At 37.9% G+C, this 19,802-nt stretch overlaps 2 protein-coding genes across 4 annotated transcripts; one reads left to right on the top strand and one right to left on the bottom strand.

Moving 5' to 3' along the window:
* Positions 1–838: 838 nt before the first annotated feature.
* LOC117622286 (glucose-6-phosphate 1-dehydrogenase, chloroplastic-like) lies at positions 839–13,431 on the bottom strand. 3 transcript variants are annotated; one of them, XM_034352912.1, is made up of 10 exons: positions 13,080–13,431; positions 12,428–12,606; positions 12,242–12,336; positions 12,040–12,154; positions 11,306–11,511; positions 11,070–11,219; positions 10,874–10,994; positions 10,504–10,733; positions 10,194–10,394; positions 9,414–9,857 (listed from the first exon to the last, which is right to left on the bottom strand). In XM_034352912.1, the coding sequence occupies exons 1-10, from the start codon at positions 13,327–13,329 to the stop codon at positions 9,608–9,610; spliced, it is 1,797 nt and encodes a 598-aa protein (XP_034208803.1). In that variant the 5' UTR covers positions 13,330–13,431; the 3' UTR covers positions 9,414–9,607. The 3 variants fall into 3 exon arrangements, with proteins under 3 accessions (XP_034208805.1, XP_034208803.1, XP_034208804.1); XM_034352913.1 differs by having other exon boundaries at positions 13,107–13,427; XM_034352914.1 differs by lacking the exons at positions 9,414–9,857; positions 10,194–10,394; positions 10,504–10,733; ... (4 more) ...; positions 12,242–12,336; positions 12,428–12,606 and adding exons at positions 839–1,987; positions 5,650–5,878 and having other exon boundaries at positions 13,274–13,431.
* A 2,548-nt stretch (positions 13,432–15,979) lies between these two features.
* LOC117622264 lies at positions 15,980–16,992 on the top strand. Its single transcript, XM_034352872.1, has one exon. It carries the CDS (start codon positions 16,133–16,135, stop codon positions 16,811–16,813), a length of 681 nt encoding a protein of 226 aa, XP_034208763.1. The 5' UTR covers positions 15,980–16,132; the 3' UTR covers positions 16,814–16,992.
* The last annotated feature ends 2,810 nt before the right edge of the window (positions 16,993–19,802 follow it).

Below are 19,802 nucleotides of genomic sequence, written 5' to 3'. Positions count from 1 at the left end.
ACAACAAAAATTATGAATTTCGTGCAGAAAAGATAATTCATAAACAAAATAAACTTCTGGACGAAGAATACATGTCTAGACTGGTAAAGGTAAATGGTAAATATCAAATTATAATTACCCATAATTTATATGTATGAAGTAAACTCGAATTTTTTTGTACTTATAATGTACTTACCCCTGAAAAATGATAGTTGGTAATGAAAAAATAACAAAACGGAAGCATTGCAAATGCACTGTAGATTTTCATTGCTCCTCTACTACCAAAGAAAAAATGTTTTTTGGTATTTTCTTATAGAATAGAACCCAATTCAGTACAAATCAATAACATGATTTTAATAAAAAGTACAATAGAAAGCAACTAGTCAGAAAGAGCCCCAGAACCTGAACAAACTAGACTTGGAAAATTAAAACATGTCCAAATAATTCAAAAAGCTCACTTTTAATAGTTGTGTAGGGTCAGGTCAACTCTCTCTCTCTCTCTCTCTCTCTCTCTCTCTCTCATAGATGATATCTGAACAATCTGATGATATCACCACCCAAATCATAAGTACACTTCTTACGTCAGTTTCCTCCATAACATTAATCTGACCACCACAATTTCCATTTTGCTTTCCTCTTCTGCTTCTTTGTTTTGTCAGTGTCACCATCCCCCAATAGCCAATACCTACCCCCTCTCTCCCTCCCTACACTACACCCAGTTAATTAATTCATTAACTAACTAAATCCCCTAATTAACTTAACTTAATTAATCTGCAGCCCCAAAGTCCCATAATTCATTAACTAACTAAATCCCCTGTCCCATAATTCATTAACTAACTAAATCCCCTAATTAATTTAATTAATCTGCAGCCCCAAAGTCCCATAGGTGCAGTGTCGTATCACTCGAGCACGCTGCGACATGTCGTTCGTCGCACACCATCGCATTGACGTCCCCGATCCTCTCCCTGAACCTGTACAGATATGCGCCCCTCTCCACCTCCCACACACTCACCACGCCATCGGTGCACATTAGCGCGTACCCCTCGTTCATGCACCCCATCGCCTCCATCTCCGCCGCCCCCCTCACGTTGAACCTGCACACCTCCTCCATAGTGTCCACCAGACGCACCCTAGCCAACCTAGCCAACCTAGCCAGCCCCCTCCTCCTCTCCGCGATAACGTACGCCGCGCTGCTGACGTCAACCGAGGTCACAATTATCTCCCTCCCGTTCCTGTACTCTTCATCACCCAACACGAGCCCCTGGTTCGTCAGATCGAAGACCATCACGCGCGAGCTCGTGCACGCCACGGCCGATTCGCGACTCGTGACTCGGACTCGGCCCACGAACCCGGTCATCTCGGTCAGCATGTGCCACCCCATCACCGCCTCCGGATCGGTCAACGTACCGCCCACGAAAGTCAACTGCTCCGTCACGCCATCCCATATGTGGAAGGCCCGACCCGGTACGCCCGCGTAGAGCCCGACCCACCACCTCTCGCAGCCCGTGAAGTCGACCAGGGCTCCGTCGTTGACCACCTCGCCCAGGTGGACCCGGCGCGTGATCTGGGGGATCCCGATGATCGCCACGTGGATGTCCCCATCCAGCGTGGCGAAGACGAGTTTGGAGTCGGTTATGACGATGCCGGTGACGGCGCGGGAGAATGGGCCGAGGCGGTCGCGGAGGTGGGGCCGGAAAGTGTTGACGTGGAGGCGGGTGTCGAGGTGGAAGACGCGGACGGCGCCGTCGGCGAAGCCGCAGGCGAGGTGGGCGTCGGAGAGCGTGAGGCAGCGGCAGGTGAAGCCGTTGGAATCTTCGACGTCGGACGGGTCGAAGTAGAGTGTTGTGTGGAGCGATCTACGGGTCTGGAAGTTCCTAGCCGTCCGATGCCAGTAGACGTACTCGTCGCGCCACGTGTCCTGGAGGAGGCGGGTCCTACCCCAAACAAGGCGCGTGAGTCGATGCCAGAGGAGGTCCGAGCGGGAGACGGCGCGCCACGTTGAACAAATCTGCCAACCCAAAGAAAAAAAGAGTGCCACGTGGGCAGGCGAAATTAGTACATGGGGTACAGCTAATTTCATGCATGCACGTTGCCTTGTATAAAAAATATTAAACATAATTCTATGTCGATATTTATTTATTTTAATTAAGCGGAGAAAATAGGCACGCTTGCATGTGTAGGTAAGGGTTATATGGGTATTTAATGTCAGTGTCAGATATTGGACGCATCTGATTTTTAACCGGTTAAAGGGAGGGCACCTTAACTAATTACACCCCCGACATCCACACCACACAGCCACAAACAAACAAGAGCAACAATACAAAGACCTGCAGGACAAATTTTAATTCAACACTGCAGTTTTCAACTTGGAACGTACAAAAGGGTTGGCAGTCCAAGTTCCTTCATGGATGTTCTACTAGCTAGATTCATGTCCCCCTTTTTTTTTTCTTTTTTTAAACAAGCCATACCGTGGAGGGGGAATTGAATACAAAACCCGAATACAGGGATAACTATTCTTTAACTAATTTTTTTAAATACATAAAAAGGGGAAAACTAGGGATTAATTAATTTGTTGTGTTTGGGTGTGGTTGGTTCTCATATTAAGTGGAAGGGTGGGTGGGTGGACAACCATTGATAGAGAAGAAGAGAAGCATATGAATCCAAAACCCTAGACACAGAGCGCAGCTTCATGCCATGCGCGTAAAGCTAGCTATTATTGTATGTGAAAGAGAGGGAGAGAGAGCGAAAGGGATGACCTTGAAGGTGGAGCCCGAGGAGGGGTAAGCAACAGCTCAGCTGGCAATGAGCAGTGAAGCAATGACCAGAGAGAGAGAGAGAGAGTAAATACTATAGCTAGGGTTTAGTAGAGTGTAACAGAGGAAGAAAAACATCAGTCAGAGTAAGTCTAAATAATAAAGCACTGGCATGTCACCTGTGTGGTTTTATATCTATCTAGTGATCATTTCAATTTCTGCAAATCTCTCTCTCTCTCCTCTCCTCTCTCTCATGCAAATATGCAAGATAAATGACATATCGATCCGACTATCATGGAAATTGAAAGCTGGAGAAGAAGGCTGACACCTAATCTCCCCCACTTTAATTATTATCACACTCAACCCACGTACACTTTACAACATATATTGTACCACCCAAGTACAATCGAGCTAAAGCCTAGCTACATAGAACTTGACCCTATTTGCATGCGACAATTAAAAATGACATAAATATTCTCAATAAAACTTTGGAATATTATTCCTAGCAACTTTGACATAGCTAGGGACAAAGACAAGTACAAAAACCACATCTAGAGGTAGGTGGTCCATACATGAAACATAAAGCTTGGTTTGATTTTGCTTGGACCAAAAACATTACGAAATTTATTTTGACACAAACATAGGATTGCAAATTTTGCGTGCTTCCCCACATATATATATCTTTCATTTCCAAGAAAGGTGTATGTGTGGGTTGTAGCCAAAGCCTGTCTCGTCAAAAGCAGCGAATCTTTTTCATCCCTACCCCCTTCCCCTCTTTCTTCCCTCCCCCTCTCTAGTGTCTTCTTTCTTTGACTCTTCCCTCCTTTCTACTTGGACTTATCCCACCCTTGCGTGCACTCACGTTTTCCTGCTCTAATTGGATCTTTCTTTTTCTCTTCTGTTCAGCTTACCTATGGGAAGATTTGATCGTGTAAATACATTCTGGGGTGATGTTTTAGTTAATCTTTTGTTCACAGAGGCTATTAATTGTAATCACATCTTTAAACAAGGTTTAAATTCAGTGATTAATATTTCTCATACGTCTAGCAAGAGAACATTTCTTGTACAACAATGATTTTATGTTTAATCATTCATAGCTAATCTTTCGTCTAAAGTGTTGGGAGACGACTAATTTGAATCACATATTCAAACACAAAATTTATACTCAATGGTTAAAGTTAATTATCTCTTAAGTAAAGACATCGAGCTGTCTAGCAAGAAAATGTTTTATGTAAATGCAATAATTATGTGTATTGTTCTTATAATAGATTTTCATACATCATAGTTGGGCTTTGTCATTTAACAAAATTTACAGTCGATGGTTAAAATTTATTACCTCATAAATATAGTTGTCGAGCTGTCTAACAAGAGAACATTTTATGTAATGCAATAATTTATAGCGGGTTTTGTTCTTATATAGAGTTTTCATACATCATAGTTAGGCTTTGTAATTTAACAAAATTTATATCCCTAGTTAGGCTTCCGAAGCAAGAAGAGGGCAAGTATAATAAGAGTGTTTCAAAGGCAAAAGACGAAAAGGAAACAAACAAAAGAAAACAAAGCAAAGCATATTAGAAGTGACCGTTTTTGAGATGCATGTAATAAGAGACAAGCACACCTCTGGAGTTGACGAGTAGACATGAGTTTGTAGACCAAACCAGCATTGGGCACCATGTGCTTTATCGCATATGCCACATGCATGCAGGTTTTTGACACATCAACTGTCAGAGAGATCACTCTCATCTCTCCTCATCTCATCTCAATCAAACACACCCCCCTACCTCTCTATGCGTATGACTAATAGCCCCTCCTCATATAGAAAGCCGTTTGGATTCAAATCAAACTCAAGTGTTTTATTTTCCCTTCCTTTTTTTTTTTAAATGGCATCAAGTTCAATTTTCAAATATATTTCACATTCCTTTCAGTACATTTTCCAGCAAAGTGAAAACACACTCAATTTTCTTTAAACAAAACAAAACAAATTATAAAAAGACTCGAAGAACAATTACTCTCCCAGAAAAGATCCAGAGTTTGAGTCGGAGATTCCGAGTTCGAGTCCTAGTATAATCTTCGTATCTTAGCTAGATATAGAAAAAGAAAAAGAAAAGCAACACAGCTCCTTAAATTTTGCTATTTAGTTCTTAACACTGCCTTAAAGTTCGCTATCTATCTATCTATCTATATCTGCAAGCATTATTTGTATAAGGAACTGAGAAAAGGCATCCCGATAAAATTTGAAGAAAGTTGAGTCAAAAAGTAGAGGCCAATGGGGGGATTGCAAGAGCTCAAAAGGATTACATGCCAATAAAGGGAAAAAGGAAAAATTCAAAGCCAAAAGAACCCTTTTTCATTAGATTTTGGAAAGGAAGAAAAGGGGTGCAAAAATAGACACATTTTGTCAAGTGTGCTACAAAAACAACAAACCTGTGAAAGGGACATTTTTAAAAAAAAATTTGCATAGAGAGAATGAGAATAGACCCATCAAAAAAGCACTTGCTTTCAGAAAGAAGTAGTGTTCTTCTCGGATGCTCATTGCTCATAGGCAACCAAGGCAAGCCAAATCGAATTTTGTAAAACGTCCCAATATTATGGAAGGATTAGAATAAAACCCAGAACTCAAAATTTTTATTTATTATTTATTTTTGTTGTAATTTTACACCCTTTGACTAGACTAATACTTTGTCCAGTTTTGGTAAAAAACCCATCAGTTTCTCAGTGCACCTAGCCAAAGATGCCCCCCAACATCATCAAAATTAAGCACACAAACACATACCCTACTCGTATTATGGTAACAAATTTCACATTGTTACACAAAAATTCTCAAAAAAAAAAAAATATTCATGTATAATTAATTAAGCAGAGGAATAACATGAGTTTGAGTGGAGTTATGATTATTCAATTTGATTAGAAAACGGACCTGAAACACATTGGCAAGAGCAGGAGCTGCAGCAAGCCTTCCCATGGAGCGAGAGGCATCAATGGCAACTTGGGTGGCGAGGGCTTCCACAAAAGGCTCAGGCCAGACCTCGTTCACGGCACGTCGTCTGGATGAGGATGGGCCTTCAAAATCACCACCTCTTTGTACATTGCTAGGGCCAGCTGCATTGGCACTGTGGTTTCCATCTTGGGATGAAGAAGATGATGAAGTTGAGGGTGAAGACATGGATAATAATGGGAAAAAAAGAAAAAAGAAAGTTGGAACAAAGAAGAAGCTGCTATAAAGGAGACCGGCAAGTAAAGGAGGGAGAGGAAAAAAACTTGAGAAAGGATCACAAGGACAAAAAGGTGTGGATAAAGACACAATTGAGTGAGGGACCCAAAAAGGGTCTTCGGGATTCTTGGATATGCAATTTCACACTCTCACCCCCTTCATCACTCTATATATATATATAAAATAATTTGTGGGTAATTTTATTCTGGGAGTCTCTGGAATTTTATTGTCCACACTCTTTCTGTAATTATTTTAAGAGTATAGCTTGGCTCCTTAAAATTGAATTCTCGTAATAAAATGAGATAATGACACACTTGTAAAATTCAAAAAGAAAAAAAAAGTTAAACAAAATTCCATTTCTTGCTAGAGAGAAGCTCCTCTTCGATTTTAAAGAGCCAAACATTTTCCTTTTACAGTTTGTTTATTTGTACTCGTTATTCATATTGATCTAATAAAAACTTCGATGCAGTCATTTAAGTGTAATTTCTTCTTTATGTTTATTGTCAATATTTTAAAAAGGTCATCATGCACTAATCGAAGAGAGTGCACTTGTATGTTTTATAATAATATAATAAAATATCAATTTCAAAGTGGAAAATAATAAATTGATAGTGTGAATTTGCTTTTAAAAGTTAGTAAATAATAATGTTTAGAGTGAAAAGCAATAATTGAGAGTGTGACTAGAAGATGCTCAGTGTGACATAAATTTGTAGTATAAATAAACATACTAATAAATATTGAGAAGAATAAAAACAAGTTTTGTTTGGGCTCTTTGGTGGGGTTGGGGGGATGACCTAAGAGGGGAGGGTGGTGGTGGTGGTGGTGGTGGTGGGGGTGGGTTGGTTGGTTGGTTTAATTTCCCGGGCTGAAAAGATGGCGGCGGGGGAGGGGTTGAAGTGGGGCTGGTGCTGAGGGAGTTCTGAGAGACCGCAGGGATTTTGGCATAGCCCTGGATTTTTCAGGGGATTTTTAGGACTCTCTCTCGTCGGTCCTTTTGGAGTATCAGTTGCAGATGATTGTCAAGAAAATGGGCATGGCATTTTTACCCAAAACCAAAAGTGCACAAATCAGTACCCAGAAAGAAAATAATTGCTCTTCTTTTTTTGTTTTTATGTTTTTTGTTTTGAGCCTTGTTTGTTTGTTGCCTGAGGATGTTTTGTTTGCAAATTGCAAGGCTTGCAAGGCGTGCGTGCTTAATAATAATGCTTGTGTCTGGAAACCGCTCATCTTTCTTATTAATTAGTCTTCTTGGTAACAGGGTTTCATTGACTCGTTGAGAAGTTGAGGACAAAAGTCCACTCTAGCTTAATTAGGGCTTTTGTTTGGATTTGGGATCCGAGTTAATGTTTTCAAGCGTTGCAAAAATGACACGAGATTACCGTCATAATTGATAAGCCTCATAAGTTAACGTCTACAGTCATTACTGTTGATGACTAATACCCACATGATTCTTCTGTGTTCGCTTCGAGAGACTAAACGAAAAAAGCAGCACAACAAATCTAGGGCAAAAAAGATTGGATTCTACTGGTCCCCTTTTGATAAGGAGATAGGTACTTCTCCTTCTTACCAATCATAGTTTGACACATATGCAAAATAATTCATTAAAAATATAAAATTAAAAATTTCTGCACATATCATATATTACACTACTACAAATAGGAACATAAAAAGGGAAGTATTTTCCAAAACGATTAGGTTGACAAGGATGATACAAGAAGATTGTAGAACTTTATCATGATGACGCAAAAGAATTTCAATTTTTGGTTCTCAAAGCTTCTTTTATTAGCTTAATAGCATGCCCAGAGTTCAAAAACAATAAAATAAAATTTCTACCACAAGATATTCTAATTTACTCTAAATTAATTTAATTTGCCTAATCAATTACCCTAATTCACATTTGTCAAAATTTTCTACCACTCTAGATAGTGTAGCTTGCTATTATGCTATATATAATAGGAGACATGGAGGGAGAAAAAGAAAAAGAAAAGAGCTAATGAGTAGTTGAAAAAGATTTTATTATTAGATTCAAGGAACTTGGAGTAGTGATGATACAAGTTTATGGCATAGAGTTAGAGTTATAAGTGCCAAAATTAAGGCTAGCGTGAAATTGGGTTGGTGATTGTTGTGTTGGTGATTGTTGTACCACCGACCACCGGACCCGCGCATTTGATTGGAGATGATGATCATTAACGATGTGCCATGCACAACTTGCTCACAAACTCATGGAAATTTTGCATCATGCCAACGACTTGTTTGAAATTTTTTTAAATTTATTTTTTTAACTTTTATACGAGATAATGCTGGGTCGAGGAAGAAATCGAACATAGAATCTCGAGTGCACTTAACTCTACCTAAATCACTAATCTCTCAAAAGATAGATATAATTACAGTAAAATAAAGCATTTCCAGTGACCTAAATTATCAATCAAAATTGAGAAGAAGAAAGAAGAAGAAGATGGCGGGCGTGTAAAGAAGACGCTGTGCAAAAGAGAGTGGGAAGAAGAGGAGGAAGAAGAAGGAAGGAAGGTGTGGGGCCAGAGAAAGACAGGGAAGTGCTTTTTGACTAGAATGGCATGCTCATGTCTAATCAGCGATGTCTCGATGGAATATAACTGAAAGATCTTTTAGCAAAGTACAAACCATCAACTTCCCTTTCTCTCTCTTCTCTCTCTCTCTCTTTTCTCTCTCTCTCTGTGTGTCTCAAAACTTGGAAAATTTTGAAAAATTGGAAACTGAAAATAGAGGGTGGTAGGGAGAGGGTAGGGATAGGCTGCTACTAGTATTTATTGCTAGACTAGGGTTCCTGCCACACTCAGTCTGTAACTATCATAACCATATATCCCAACATACATCACTGCCCTTCTGCTCTCCCCTGCCCTGCCCCTTCTCTCTGCCCTTCGCATTTCACAAAATATTAATTCATCCTTCTGTCACACCTTATAAATATAGCCCTGTTATGGGACCCACCCCCTCCTCTCCTTTTGTGTTTCTCTCTCTTTAGTTTTACAAAATCACTATCATCCATCCTTTCATTCATTCATTCATTTTCCAACAAGTTGAATTATTTAAAGTCTTTTTTTCTTTCGTGCCGTTGAAAATGATTTTAACTTGTAGATCAGTGATCATATTTGAATAAAAAATTTTATGATACTTCGATAATGTAGGTGGGAAATCATCTTCCCTTTTATAGTTTAAACTACTACTTGTATTCAACAATTTTTTTTGTTTTCATTATATATATTTTCAAATAAGGAACGAATATGAAAAGATTTCAGACTGAAGAATGGGTCGTGTGGGTTTCCAGAGACCATGCTAGGGTGTCCATAGAATCCCTCTTTGTCATGTTCTCATTATTTGTGGCCCAAATTTATTTGGGATTGTAAGAACAAAAAAGGTTAGGTTGGGACAATTAACTGAGCTCAATTATAGTCACACATTCATACATCAGAATTGTCCCTCAAGTCTTTTGCTACCATGAGGAAAATCCAGAGGCCTATTTGCATTTCCGAACAGTTTTACTTGCATTTCCATGAATGCAATGTTTTGTGATTAACCAACCACCACACTATAGAAACGTTTTAGTATTTCAATATCTGCATTGAAAGAGAATCAATGGCTGAAATCGGAACAAGAACCGGCAATGAGCATGCAAACCGCAGCTTTACTAGTCATCATCTCCGAGATCTCCCCATCTGACATTGTGCTTTGCAGCAAGATAATGTGGTCCTACGGGCCCTCTACTACCGTAGGGGTAGAGCTCAGGAACAATCTTCTTCTCATCAAGCTGCTTTAACAATGGTGTGAATAGAGCCCAAGCAGCATCAAGCTCATCACTTCTAATGAACAACCTCCGTTCCCCTTCAATTGCATCTAAGAGTAGCCTCTCATATGCATCTGGTGTTTCTGCTGGATACCTTCAAAACAGAATCATATTCATTAAGATGCCTTCATTATTTAAGTGCACAAATGTTGTTGCATTATTATGCAAAAAGTTCTGGTTTAGGACATGTATTTTACAACTCCAAGCTTTTTGTCATCAAATGGTGGTGCTGCTTTCTTATCAAAGAATAGAACTAGAATGGATTTTAATGTTGAAAAGAAAAATTAAGACTGTACAACTATAGAGAATATACTTTTTGATCTTCAAAGTGGTCATAATTAAAACACGAGTCTTTCCATTTTGTTAAAATGTATTTCAAAATATTTTAGACCATTTTCAGTCAACCTAATTGTCTACATGATTATCGTACCTTGATCGGTAAAGCAAATTTAGGTCACTTCGATCTAGTCTCATTCCAAGACCAGGGACTTTGTTGTTGATCTTCAGATATATAGCTTCATCAGGTTGTACACGAAGCACAAGCTCATTTGTAGCCTTATCTAAATCAGTTCCAAAGTTCCTCTTGTACAAATTACCTGGGACATGTCTGAATTGGACTCTGATCTCTGCTCTGGGTAATTATAGTGAAAAAAATTCAGGTCACTCAATTATTTACATCTCACAATATGAGGGAATATTAAAAGAAGTGATCCTTAAGAAGATGAAACATTTCTACATACCGCTTAGTATGGAGCGCTTTTCCTGCTTTCATCAAGAAAGGAACCCCATCCCATCTGGCATTATCAATAAAGAGAGCTGCTGCTGCAAATGTAGGGGTGCGACTGTCTTTTGGCACGGTTGGGTCATCTATATAAGCAGGATACGATTTACTGCCCTTGATATGGCCCTTATATTGACCGACAACTACATCTTCAAGCAGCAGTGGCCTCATTGACCTTATAACCTTTACCTGAGTTCAGACCATCAAATATATCATGATCAACTCAAAGTGAGAACATTAAGGTAGGCTCTCCGTAACACCCTGAGATAAAAGTTCTTAAAACCAAAATCTTGACCTTAAAGACATTGGAAATGGAAAACTATAAATACCTTTTCATTCCTAATGTCTTCAGCATCTAAGCTGACTGGTGTTTCCATAGCAAACAGTGCTAGTATTTGCAGAAGATGATTTTGCATTATGTCCCGTATGATTCCATACTTATCAAAATATCTGGAAACAAGGGTAACTGCAATCAGGTGATTGAACAACTTTATTTCGTACAACATTGTTGAGGAAGAAACTCACCCTCCTCTTCCCTCTGTACCAAAATCTTCGGAAAAAATCAGTTGCACATTACGAATGTAGTTCCGAGACCAGACAGGCTCAAAAACAAGATTTGAGAAGCGAAGCACTGACAGGTTCTCAACAAGCTCCTTGCCCAAGTAATGGTCAATCCTGAAAAATATTATCTATAAGATTAAACTTCCTTCTTTAGATTTGTATAAATCTGACTATTGATAAAGCTTGAGAGAAAAATTCACCTAAATATTTGGTCTTCAGTAAGGTAGTGCTTTAAACATTTGGTTAGCTGAGCAGATGATTCAGAGTCACGACCAAATGGCTTTTCAACAATGACCCTTGTCCACCCATTTGCTGAAGAAGCTTTAACGCTAGCACATCTCACCACATCCACAAATATGTTTGGAGGTATTGATAAGTAAAACAACCTATTTGACTTGCTTCCAGCCTGGACATCAGAACAATCGAAGATATCAAATGTGAATGTTTGTCAACGTAAATCAATATAACTAAGAGGGTAAGACAGACAAATCTGTCAGCAAGATGGTTATTCGTGGCATCTACTAGAACACCATCTCTGAAGACTGAACTGCCTTTTATAACTTTCTCACTTTAGATTTGATTGAAATGAGAAGTTGAAGATCTTAACCACCATATTTTACGCTATATGGAATTTGAGACTTGACCTTCACTCTTAACAGTACCATGAAAATCGCAGAAACGTAGACTGTAAGATTACCAAAGATAGATGGCTCTTTAGGATATAACGCTATATATGTAATTATCCAGGTTTCAAATCTATTTAAAGACGATTAATTATTGCATCCACAAGATTATAAGACATCCTGCAAGATATAAGAATTTGCTTCCATTTGCCTTAAGTACCTAATTTACATCAATTTATCTAACACTTGATGAATTTACAACAATAGCTGTTATGGAACACGCGAGAGAAAGAAATATAGTAACACATTACCTCCTTCTCTTTCAGCTTGCGGTCCAATTCTGCAAAATGCTCCTCAGAATTATACTGACCAGCATGGTAGAAGCACCTTTTCAAGAACTGATCCATTTTCCCCTCACAATTTTCCCTGTGAGTCATTTCTGCATGTCAATTTATAGATAACGCAAATATTTCATGTAATCGTATGTTCCCGTGGCTTAGCAAAATACAATACCGCTGATCTATCCTGCAAGTCAAGGTTGTGCTAATCACGTTCCTTAGCTCTTCATCAGTCATTTCAGTTCGAGCATAACCAAACACCACAAAATTCTACATGAAGATAATAACATGCAGAATGTAGTTAGTCGTTTTGGTTGGTATGATTACAAAGTGAAAATTGATGAAGAGATCAGACAAGAACCTCAGGCAGACAATCTTCATAATAAAGAGCAAAAAGTGCTGGAAAAATCTTCTTCTTGGCAAGGTCTCCAGAAGCACCAACAACGGTTATGCTTAATTTAGATTCTACATTTTCTGAATCTGAGATGGGAAAGACTTTGCCTTGAGGTTCAGTCTGTTCTTTGCCCACAGGACTTCCAGCTGAAGTAATTTCAAATACCCATTTAAAATTGAGCAGTGATAAACCCAACAAAGAAAATTAACCAAGAAACAGATTGCAGACAGTTAAATGGACCACCAAGATCAGAAGAGGTGGATTGAAAATCTAAGCACACCTTATCTTCCAAGCAAGTTACCTTACAATCACCAATTGTAATTGTTATTGTTAAAAATTTGAACTTGTATCAATAAGCATTCAATCCAAGTCAAATACAAGTAAGATTTCCTGTGATCAAACCTGTCTGAAAGCATTAAACATCTTGCAAATGGTAATGTCTGCTAATAAAGAATGTTTCTTGATGACAGAGGTAAGCTTGAAAATTACAAGTTGAAATCACAACCCTACGCAATCAATCAATCATAATAAAAGCATTGGGGACATGAACTGGTTGCTTAAACATAACGAAACTAGTTACTCAAAGAATTAAACAAAATGGCCAAAAGGGGTAGCATACAAACAGCAGAAGAACCAAGAAGCGAACCGTCATTGAAAGACACAGCATTGAGTGGATGCCCATTTGACGATTTGAGCTGGAAGTGCTTTCTGGCAGGGGTTCTAAGGCGAATCTGAGAGACCCATCTGGAAGAAGAATGTGCTTCTCTTAGCATAGTGATGACTTTGTTGAACTGGCGTGTCTCATTCTTGAATGAAGAAGGTGTGGATGAGGTTGAAGAAGATGAACAAGGACTGAGGTAAGTAGCCATGCAACAGATTGAAGGGAAGATGAAGCTCAAAATTGAGCAATACAATGGGATAAGTATTTATAGCTTTACAGATAATGTTTTTGTTAAATGAATGATGTGGAATGTATCTTGTGGTCGTCCAGTCTATATACTCTGTTCAACATTTATCATCACATCACATATGCTTTACTTGCTTAGCAAAACATGTCGATGAGACTGAAAGTACCATTTTGCCCTTCTTATGAACGACCAATTTGCAATTAAATCACAGTTCAATTACTGGCGGCAAATTTAACATTTTAGTTTTGAGGTGAAGGGTTTTTCATTTTGTTTTATTAATGCAACTGGCATTCTGGTATTCGTCGAAATCCGAAGTGGAAATTATGTGAGGACTAGGAGTAAAGCAAGTGGCTAAGATATTCTCCTCGTCATCAATAATTTTAGGTTTAAAATTCCCCACCACTTATAACCTTGAAAGAAAAAGAAGTAAAAATAATGTACCATATAACATATGAAAATGATACACCAATCTTTTCAGGCACTAATTTTGCACTTATATGTAAAGATATACCTGATTTTAAAATATGGGGTTAAGTCTATTGAATCTAAAGTCTAATATTTAGCTTTTCTTTTCTATTAAAAAGATAATCATATAGAAGTTTAAAACGATGTAGTTTTAAAGATAAGTATAAGATTAACACACACAAAAATCAGTAAATAATTCAAATCCAATAATGTAGAGACATTTTGTTCATTATAAATAAATAAAGTTTAGAAAAAAGTGAAACAGTAAGTAATCGTATTCATACCAAAGAAAACATCAACCCTGGTTTAAAATTGGGCCAACTTCTTTTAAATTTTATTTATTTTAAAATGGGGTAATTCTTGAAGGTTTAGGGTTTTTAGGTCTAATGATCCTTCAATTTTGACCCGATTCGTATTTTTGTCTCTCAATTTTTAAAATCGTTCCCGTGGTCCTTCAACTTCACTTTCATTAGGACAAATGATTATGTTGTCAATTTTGTTATATTTTCTATTAAATGTAGAATTAAAATGTTATTTTTGTATTATTTTTTAATTTTCGTTGTATGAATATTCCTTTCACCCAAAAAATAAAAATAAAAACTAAAAAATATTCTCCCTATCCTGCCATTGCAGGGAGAGGGGGTATGGTTTGGGTGGAAATGTGGGTTGTGAGAGCGTCATCATTGTTCTCAGGGTGGTGGTTAATTAGCTCAGTGTTAGATGAAGATTGTCCATGGCTTTGTTGGATTGGAGGAAGGGAGATGTACCATTCCTTGATTGGTGGTGGGTTTTAATGGGCTTGGCTTGGGGAGGGAGGAAGATATATGGATGGGGAGAGTTAATTGCAATGGTGGGGGAGTGAGTGTGGGGTTCGGGTGTGCCATGAATTGACCATGTACCCCATGAGTGAAGCAATTTTCGATTTTGACCCTCAACAGCACATCATATACTATGCACATACTCAAATTTAACCAAAAAAAAAAAAGTTAACAAAACTGACGTCATGACCATTTGTTCTAACGAAGCTAAAGTTGATGGACCACAAAAACGATTTTAGAAATTGAAGGACTAAAATGCCAATTGGGTGAAAGTTCAAAGACCATTAAACCTAAAAACTCGAATATTTATTTCTTGGTAGACTTTTCATGTGGACCATTTAACCCCACTCAATTTTAAAACAAGTGAAATCACTGAAATGTTTGGTCTACCAACCCATGTAACCCAATCCAATCCCTCAAACCCAAGGCCAGCCCAGCCCTAACCAGCCTAGAAGCTTGACGTGGTCCATGTGAATTGTACAAGGCAAATTATTATGCAGAATGTGAACACATTGATTTATTCAACACTTCTCCACACGTATTGACATGGTATTTTACGCGTTAAATTCAACTACTGCCAGGCTCCAGTACGTATTTTTGTTTTAACCCCAAATTTTTAATTTCAAAAAGATAAACACAAACCAATTTTTTTGTCTAATTGGTAGACCGATTGACCAGGGGTCAACCTTAACATCTTAGTCAATTCTTAAACAAAAAGTTGACACGGGATTATCAAGTCATCACCAGCTAAGAAAAAAATGATTAAGGGACTAATCTTACCCTAACATTGCCCTAATTGACCAATCTAGAACCTGAGCATTTGCTGAAATGTTTGGAATGGTTTTCAGATTTTGTTACCACTGAGAATAACTGAGATGAATTAGTTACTTTCATTCCATGCCTACCAACCCAAATGCCAAACTTCAAGATCTGCTACCCTGAACCAGCTCAAAATTCAACCTACCATCCTCAAAATGAACCCTTTAAATCCAACCATCTTTCTGTTAAAGTGCTTACTTCATGTAGAGGAAAAAACAATGAACTTTCATTGAACTTTTTATTGGTATAAACATCAAAAAGAGAAAGCTACTGCCTAAAAAGATGGATCATCTACAGTAAAAATTCAAAGATAAAGCTAAACTGGCCTTGAAGAGGTAAGTAATGGTAATAATAAGACAGCTAAAGGAACCAACCATAAATTTCTTTTTTGATTTTTCTTGAAAGACCACTGATTCAAGTCTTAGTCATCAAAAAGAGATATTATTGAGGTAGCTGACTGAATTGGGGTGGTCTATTTCTGTGAAGTGTATCAGTTCACACCAGATTATTATACTCACAACTCTAAAACTTATATAAAGCACCCTCCAGTTTCATTTCCTTTGGCATATTGCAAAAGAGTAAGCCAGCCTCACTAAGCCTCTGAGAAAAAGAAAACCCTTCAAAAAATCTCTCAGATTTTATCCCTCAAAGAAGAAACCACAATGGATTATATCAAGGTTTCAAGCATCCAAGCTGCAAGCCAGTTCAATTTCAGCCAATCCCATAACCAAAGCAAAGTCATCAAACTTTTGCTCTCTGTCTCAGTCTTGTCAATTTTATTGTCCTACTCTTCCTTGGTTTCTTTCCTTCTTCATTCCTTCAATGCCTTCACATCTGCAGCTTCTGTGAAACTGTTCAGCTACAGCTTTGATAAGAACTACATGTTCTTGCTCTGCAATGGACTTCTGGTGTTTATTGTCAAGAATTCTGGTCTTATTGGAAATTCTCCACCGGGAAGTACTAATCTTAACAATGATGAACTTGCTCCGAAGAACAGCGAAAACCGGCAAAGAGTTGTCGAATTGGCAGAGACAAAGGCACCAAAAGCAAAGGAAGAAGTTGTCAATGTGGAAGTTGAACAAGAGCAAGAAGGAGAAGATGATGAAATCTTTATCACAGTAGAAGAAGAAGCAGAAGCAGAAGATAAAAGGGTTTTGATTACACAAGATGAAGAAGAGGAAGGCTGCAGAAACAGCTTAATTATGGTTGAAGATCATGAAGCATATGAAGAAGAAGGAATTGAGTTGCTGAGTAGAGAGGAGTTGAACAAGAAATGTGATGATTTTATCAGAAGAATGAAGGAAGGAATTAAACTTGAAGTCCAACAGGCAATCATGTTTTGATTTGATCAGTCAGTGAGCAAAGAACTAACAAGCTAGTTTTTCAATTAAAAAAGACTACTCTGTGACTGTAACTTTGAGATTTTTGGTTTCTTATTCCTTCTGATTTCCATGTTGTGTAAAATACCATCCCAGCTCTTTACCTTCATATCAATAATCAATGATACAACTTTTTTCTGAAATCAGAGACTTGAAATTGTAAATTAAAACCTTAATGTGGATTGAATGAATTACAAAGATGATGCACATCTTACGCCGATATTTGTACCATATTTACTCATCGCAGCTCGTAATAATATAAATGGTTGATCTGATTGTGTGTAAGCAAATCAAATTGGGAAGCATATCATCAAGTCCTACCATTAAATAAACGGTTGAAAATGACTTGAGATATATTCATATCCCAGTACAATTCCACGTCGCAAGTTGCCACAAAAGCCATGAGTCGGTAAGACAACTCCTCCAATTACGTGCAAGGACAGGGCAAAAGGTGCATTTAAAAACCCAAATAAAATAAAAATATGAATCAATGACATCCATGAATTCACCTTTTTCCTTGTACTGTTTGTTTTTATTAGATATATATCTTTGATTCTTCTTTTTGCTTATGTTTATCCACCTTTTAAGAAGATACCGGGCAATTGATCACTTGACTCATTTCTTCCAGGTCTTTCAGAAAAAGACAATTGTTCTAACAAACATTCTAATTCAGGGGAGAGCTCAAATTTGTCGGATCATAATACAAGACATAGACATGCTGCTACCAGTCAACAATGTTTATAATAAAATGAATATATGTTGTATTGTTGGACAATTTATTGTTCGGATCTAATCAATTTATGGTTTATATGGACATTGTAATAAAATAATAAGATTCATGAAACATGTTCTCTTGTCATACTATCAAAAATACGCTTATATACATTAATTATAGTGATTTTGTTAAAATGTATCGTCCAGATCCACAATCTTAACAACATAAATATATGCGAAGTCCAGCAATAGCTATGAATCCATATTCCAATTTAAAAGGGGAATCATGTCTCTCTCTCCAAGCCTTGATCCTACAATCTCTATGGACTTTACTTTAGTGCATGTTCACCCACATGATGAGCTGTCCAATTATGTCCAGGATTAGGAGAAGGTGTGCCAATTTTCTATACTTCCTGGCGGTGTTTTAGCAGGCACAAAGTGACCATCCGACAAAACTTAAAGATCTTCACATCTTAGTGAGCATAATTAAGGCTTGATGAGATGCACGACATTCTCATTAATGAGCACATAAGTGACAAGAAGCAGACACAAACTGCACCACCACCTAAGTATGCATCACCATTCACCAGCAATTTATCAATGTCATCAGAATTGCCTTATTCCTTAGGATACTGTATATGTATGCGTGGTATTACCGTCAAACACAATCAATTTTCCTCTTACAAGCACTACGAGAGGTTTATAGCTCTAGTGGTACAACTCACACTTTCCTTTTCCAAATTGAAAATACAAGATAAAACTATGGGAAGAAATTAGGAATGGAACAAAAAGGATAAAGGACAAAACATAATGAGATTGAAACTGACTTGCTCTTTGACTGGTTCCTTGGAGCCAGAACACTCACAAACATTGCAATTAAACAGACAAGTAGAGTGGGAGACCAACCCCAATCAGACGTTTTCTTGTGCGGTGAACAAAATTAAAGCCAGGGAAATTCAAACGTTCAGTTGACATGGTAGTCCAGTCCATTGAAAAGTCTAGGTGAAAGTTCTGCTCTGTCGTTTGGAATCTTGATGAGTGCTGTTTGTGGCAACGAAGGACATTGAATTTTATGTGAAGGACCTACAGAAACAGGGACATGGTGGTCATTTGCCAGTGACCCCACACACACTCTACAATAAGTGATTAGAAACTCTTTCTTCATGCCGTGGTCAGTGGGGTGTTTCAGATTTTTGATGGAACCAGTTGAATTTTGAGCTGTAATAATTGAATGATATTTTACAAGGAACAAGCATTTTGCATAATCATTTCAATACAACTGCATCATCAAGATTATGAGGAAATTAGGATAACTTAACACTAAATTGAGGTCAGTTTCCAAACACCATTTGTCCAAATTTACATTGTTAAGGGGACTTGAATAGACTGCAAACTTACATTTTACACTGAAAGTGACCAGCTTCCGCTTACCTCATTCCAACATTTCCTGAAACTTGAAGTAAATACAATGAAAGAATGACACCCATCCAGGCAATCTGAGCTGGCTTGCTAGGGTTGATAAACTATTTGTATTGCTGTTTCTTTTTCACTCGTCTGCAACTATTCCAGAGTGTGAGCTTATTAATGTTAATGACTACAATTTAATGCCTTCCACAGCACCTCATTTCATCTTCCAGAGATTCTGAATCTTTTGAATAAAGGTCACAGTGCAGCATCTATATTAACTGCTAAACCAAGCCGACTACGATTCACTGATGTTATTAGCTGCTGCATTTGCAGCATATTCGTCGATTACTGGCATATTTCTAACATGCTCAAGAAGACTCGTAAGTTCGTTATGGACATAATTGAATCTGTCCTTGGAGATTAAGGACTCTGTCAATAAACTAGCAGTAAGACTCTGGAAGGCCTGAGCACAATCGTCGCTGCTGATTTGAGCATTTTGATCATCCACAGAAACCAATGAACTTTCTACCCGCCAACGGAGCAGAAAATATTTTTCAGGGAGTTGAAAGTAGTTCTTCACTACAAGTACGCGAAGAGAATGCCTGCATAAAATCCCAGAATGCTCAAATTCCTTACAAGAACAGTGAATTTGCTCATCATCTGGCATCCAAATGACAAGACATTCTCCCTCCAATTTCTTGTAGTGTCGCACAATATACGATCCATTTGCCACGTCATGACCATTTGTTCTAACGAAGCTAAAGTTGATGGACCACAAAAACGATTTTAGAAATTGAAGGACTAAAATGCCAATTGGGTGAAAGTTCAAAGA

Source organism: Prunus dulcis, chromosome 3, assembly GCF_902201215.1.
Source record: "Prunus dulcis chromosome 3, ALMONDv2, whole genome shotgun sequence".
NCBI classification, from domain to species: domain Eukaryota; kingdom Viridiplantae; phylum Streptophyta; class Magnoliopsida; order Rosales; family Rosaceae; genus Prunus; species Prunus dulcis.
The sequence above is the reverse complement of the archived record's forward strand: the minus strand, read 5'-3'. Positions and strand labels throughout refer to the sequence as shown.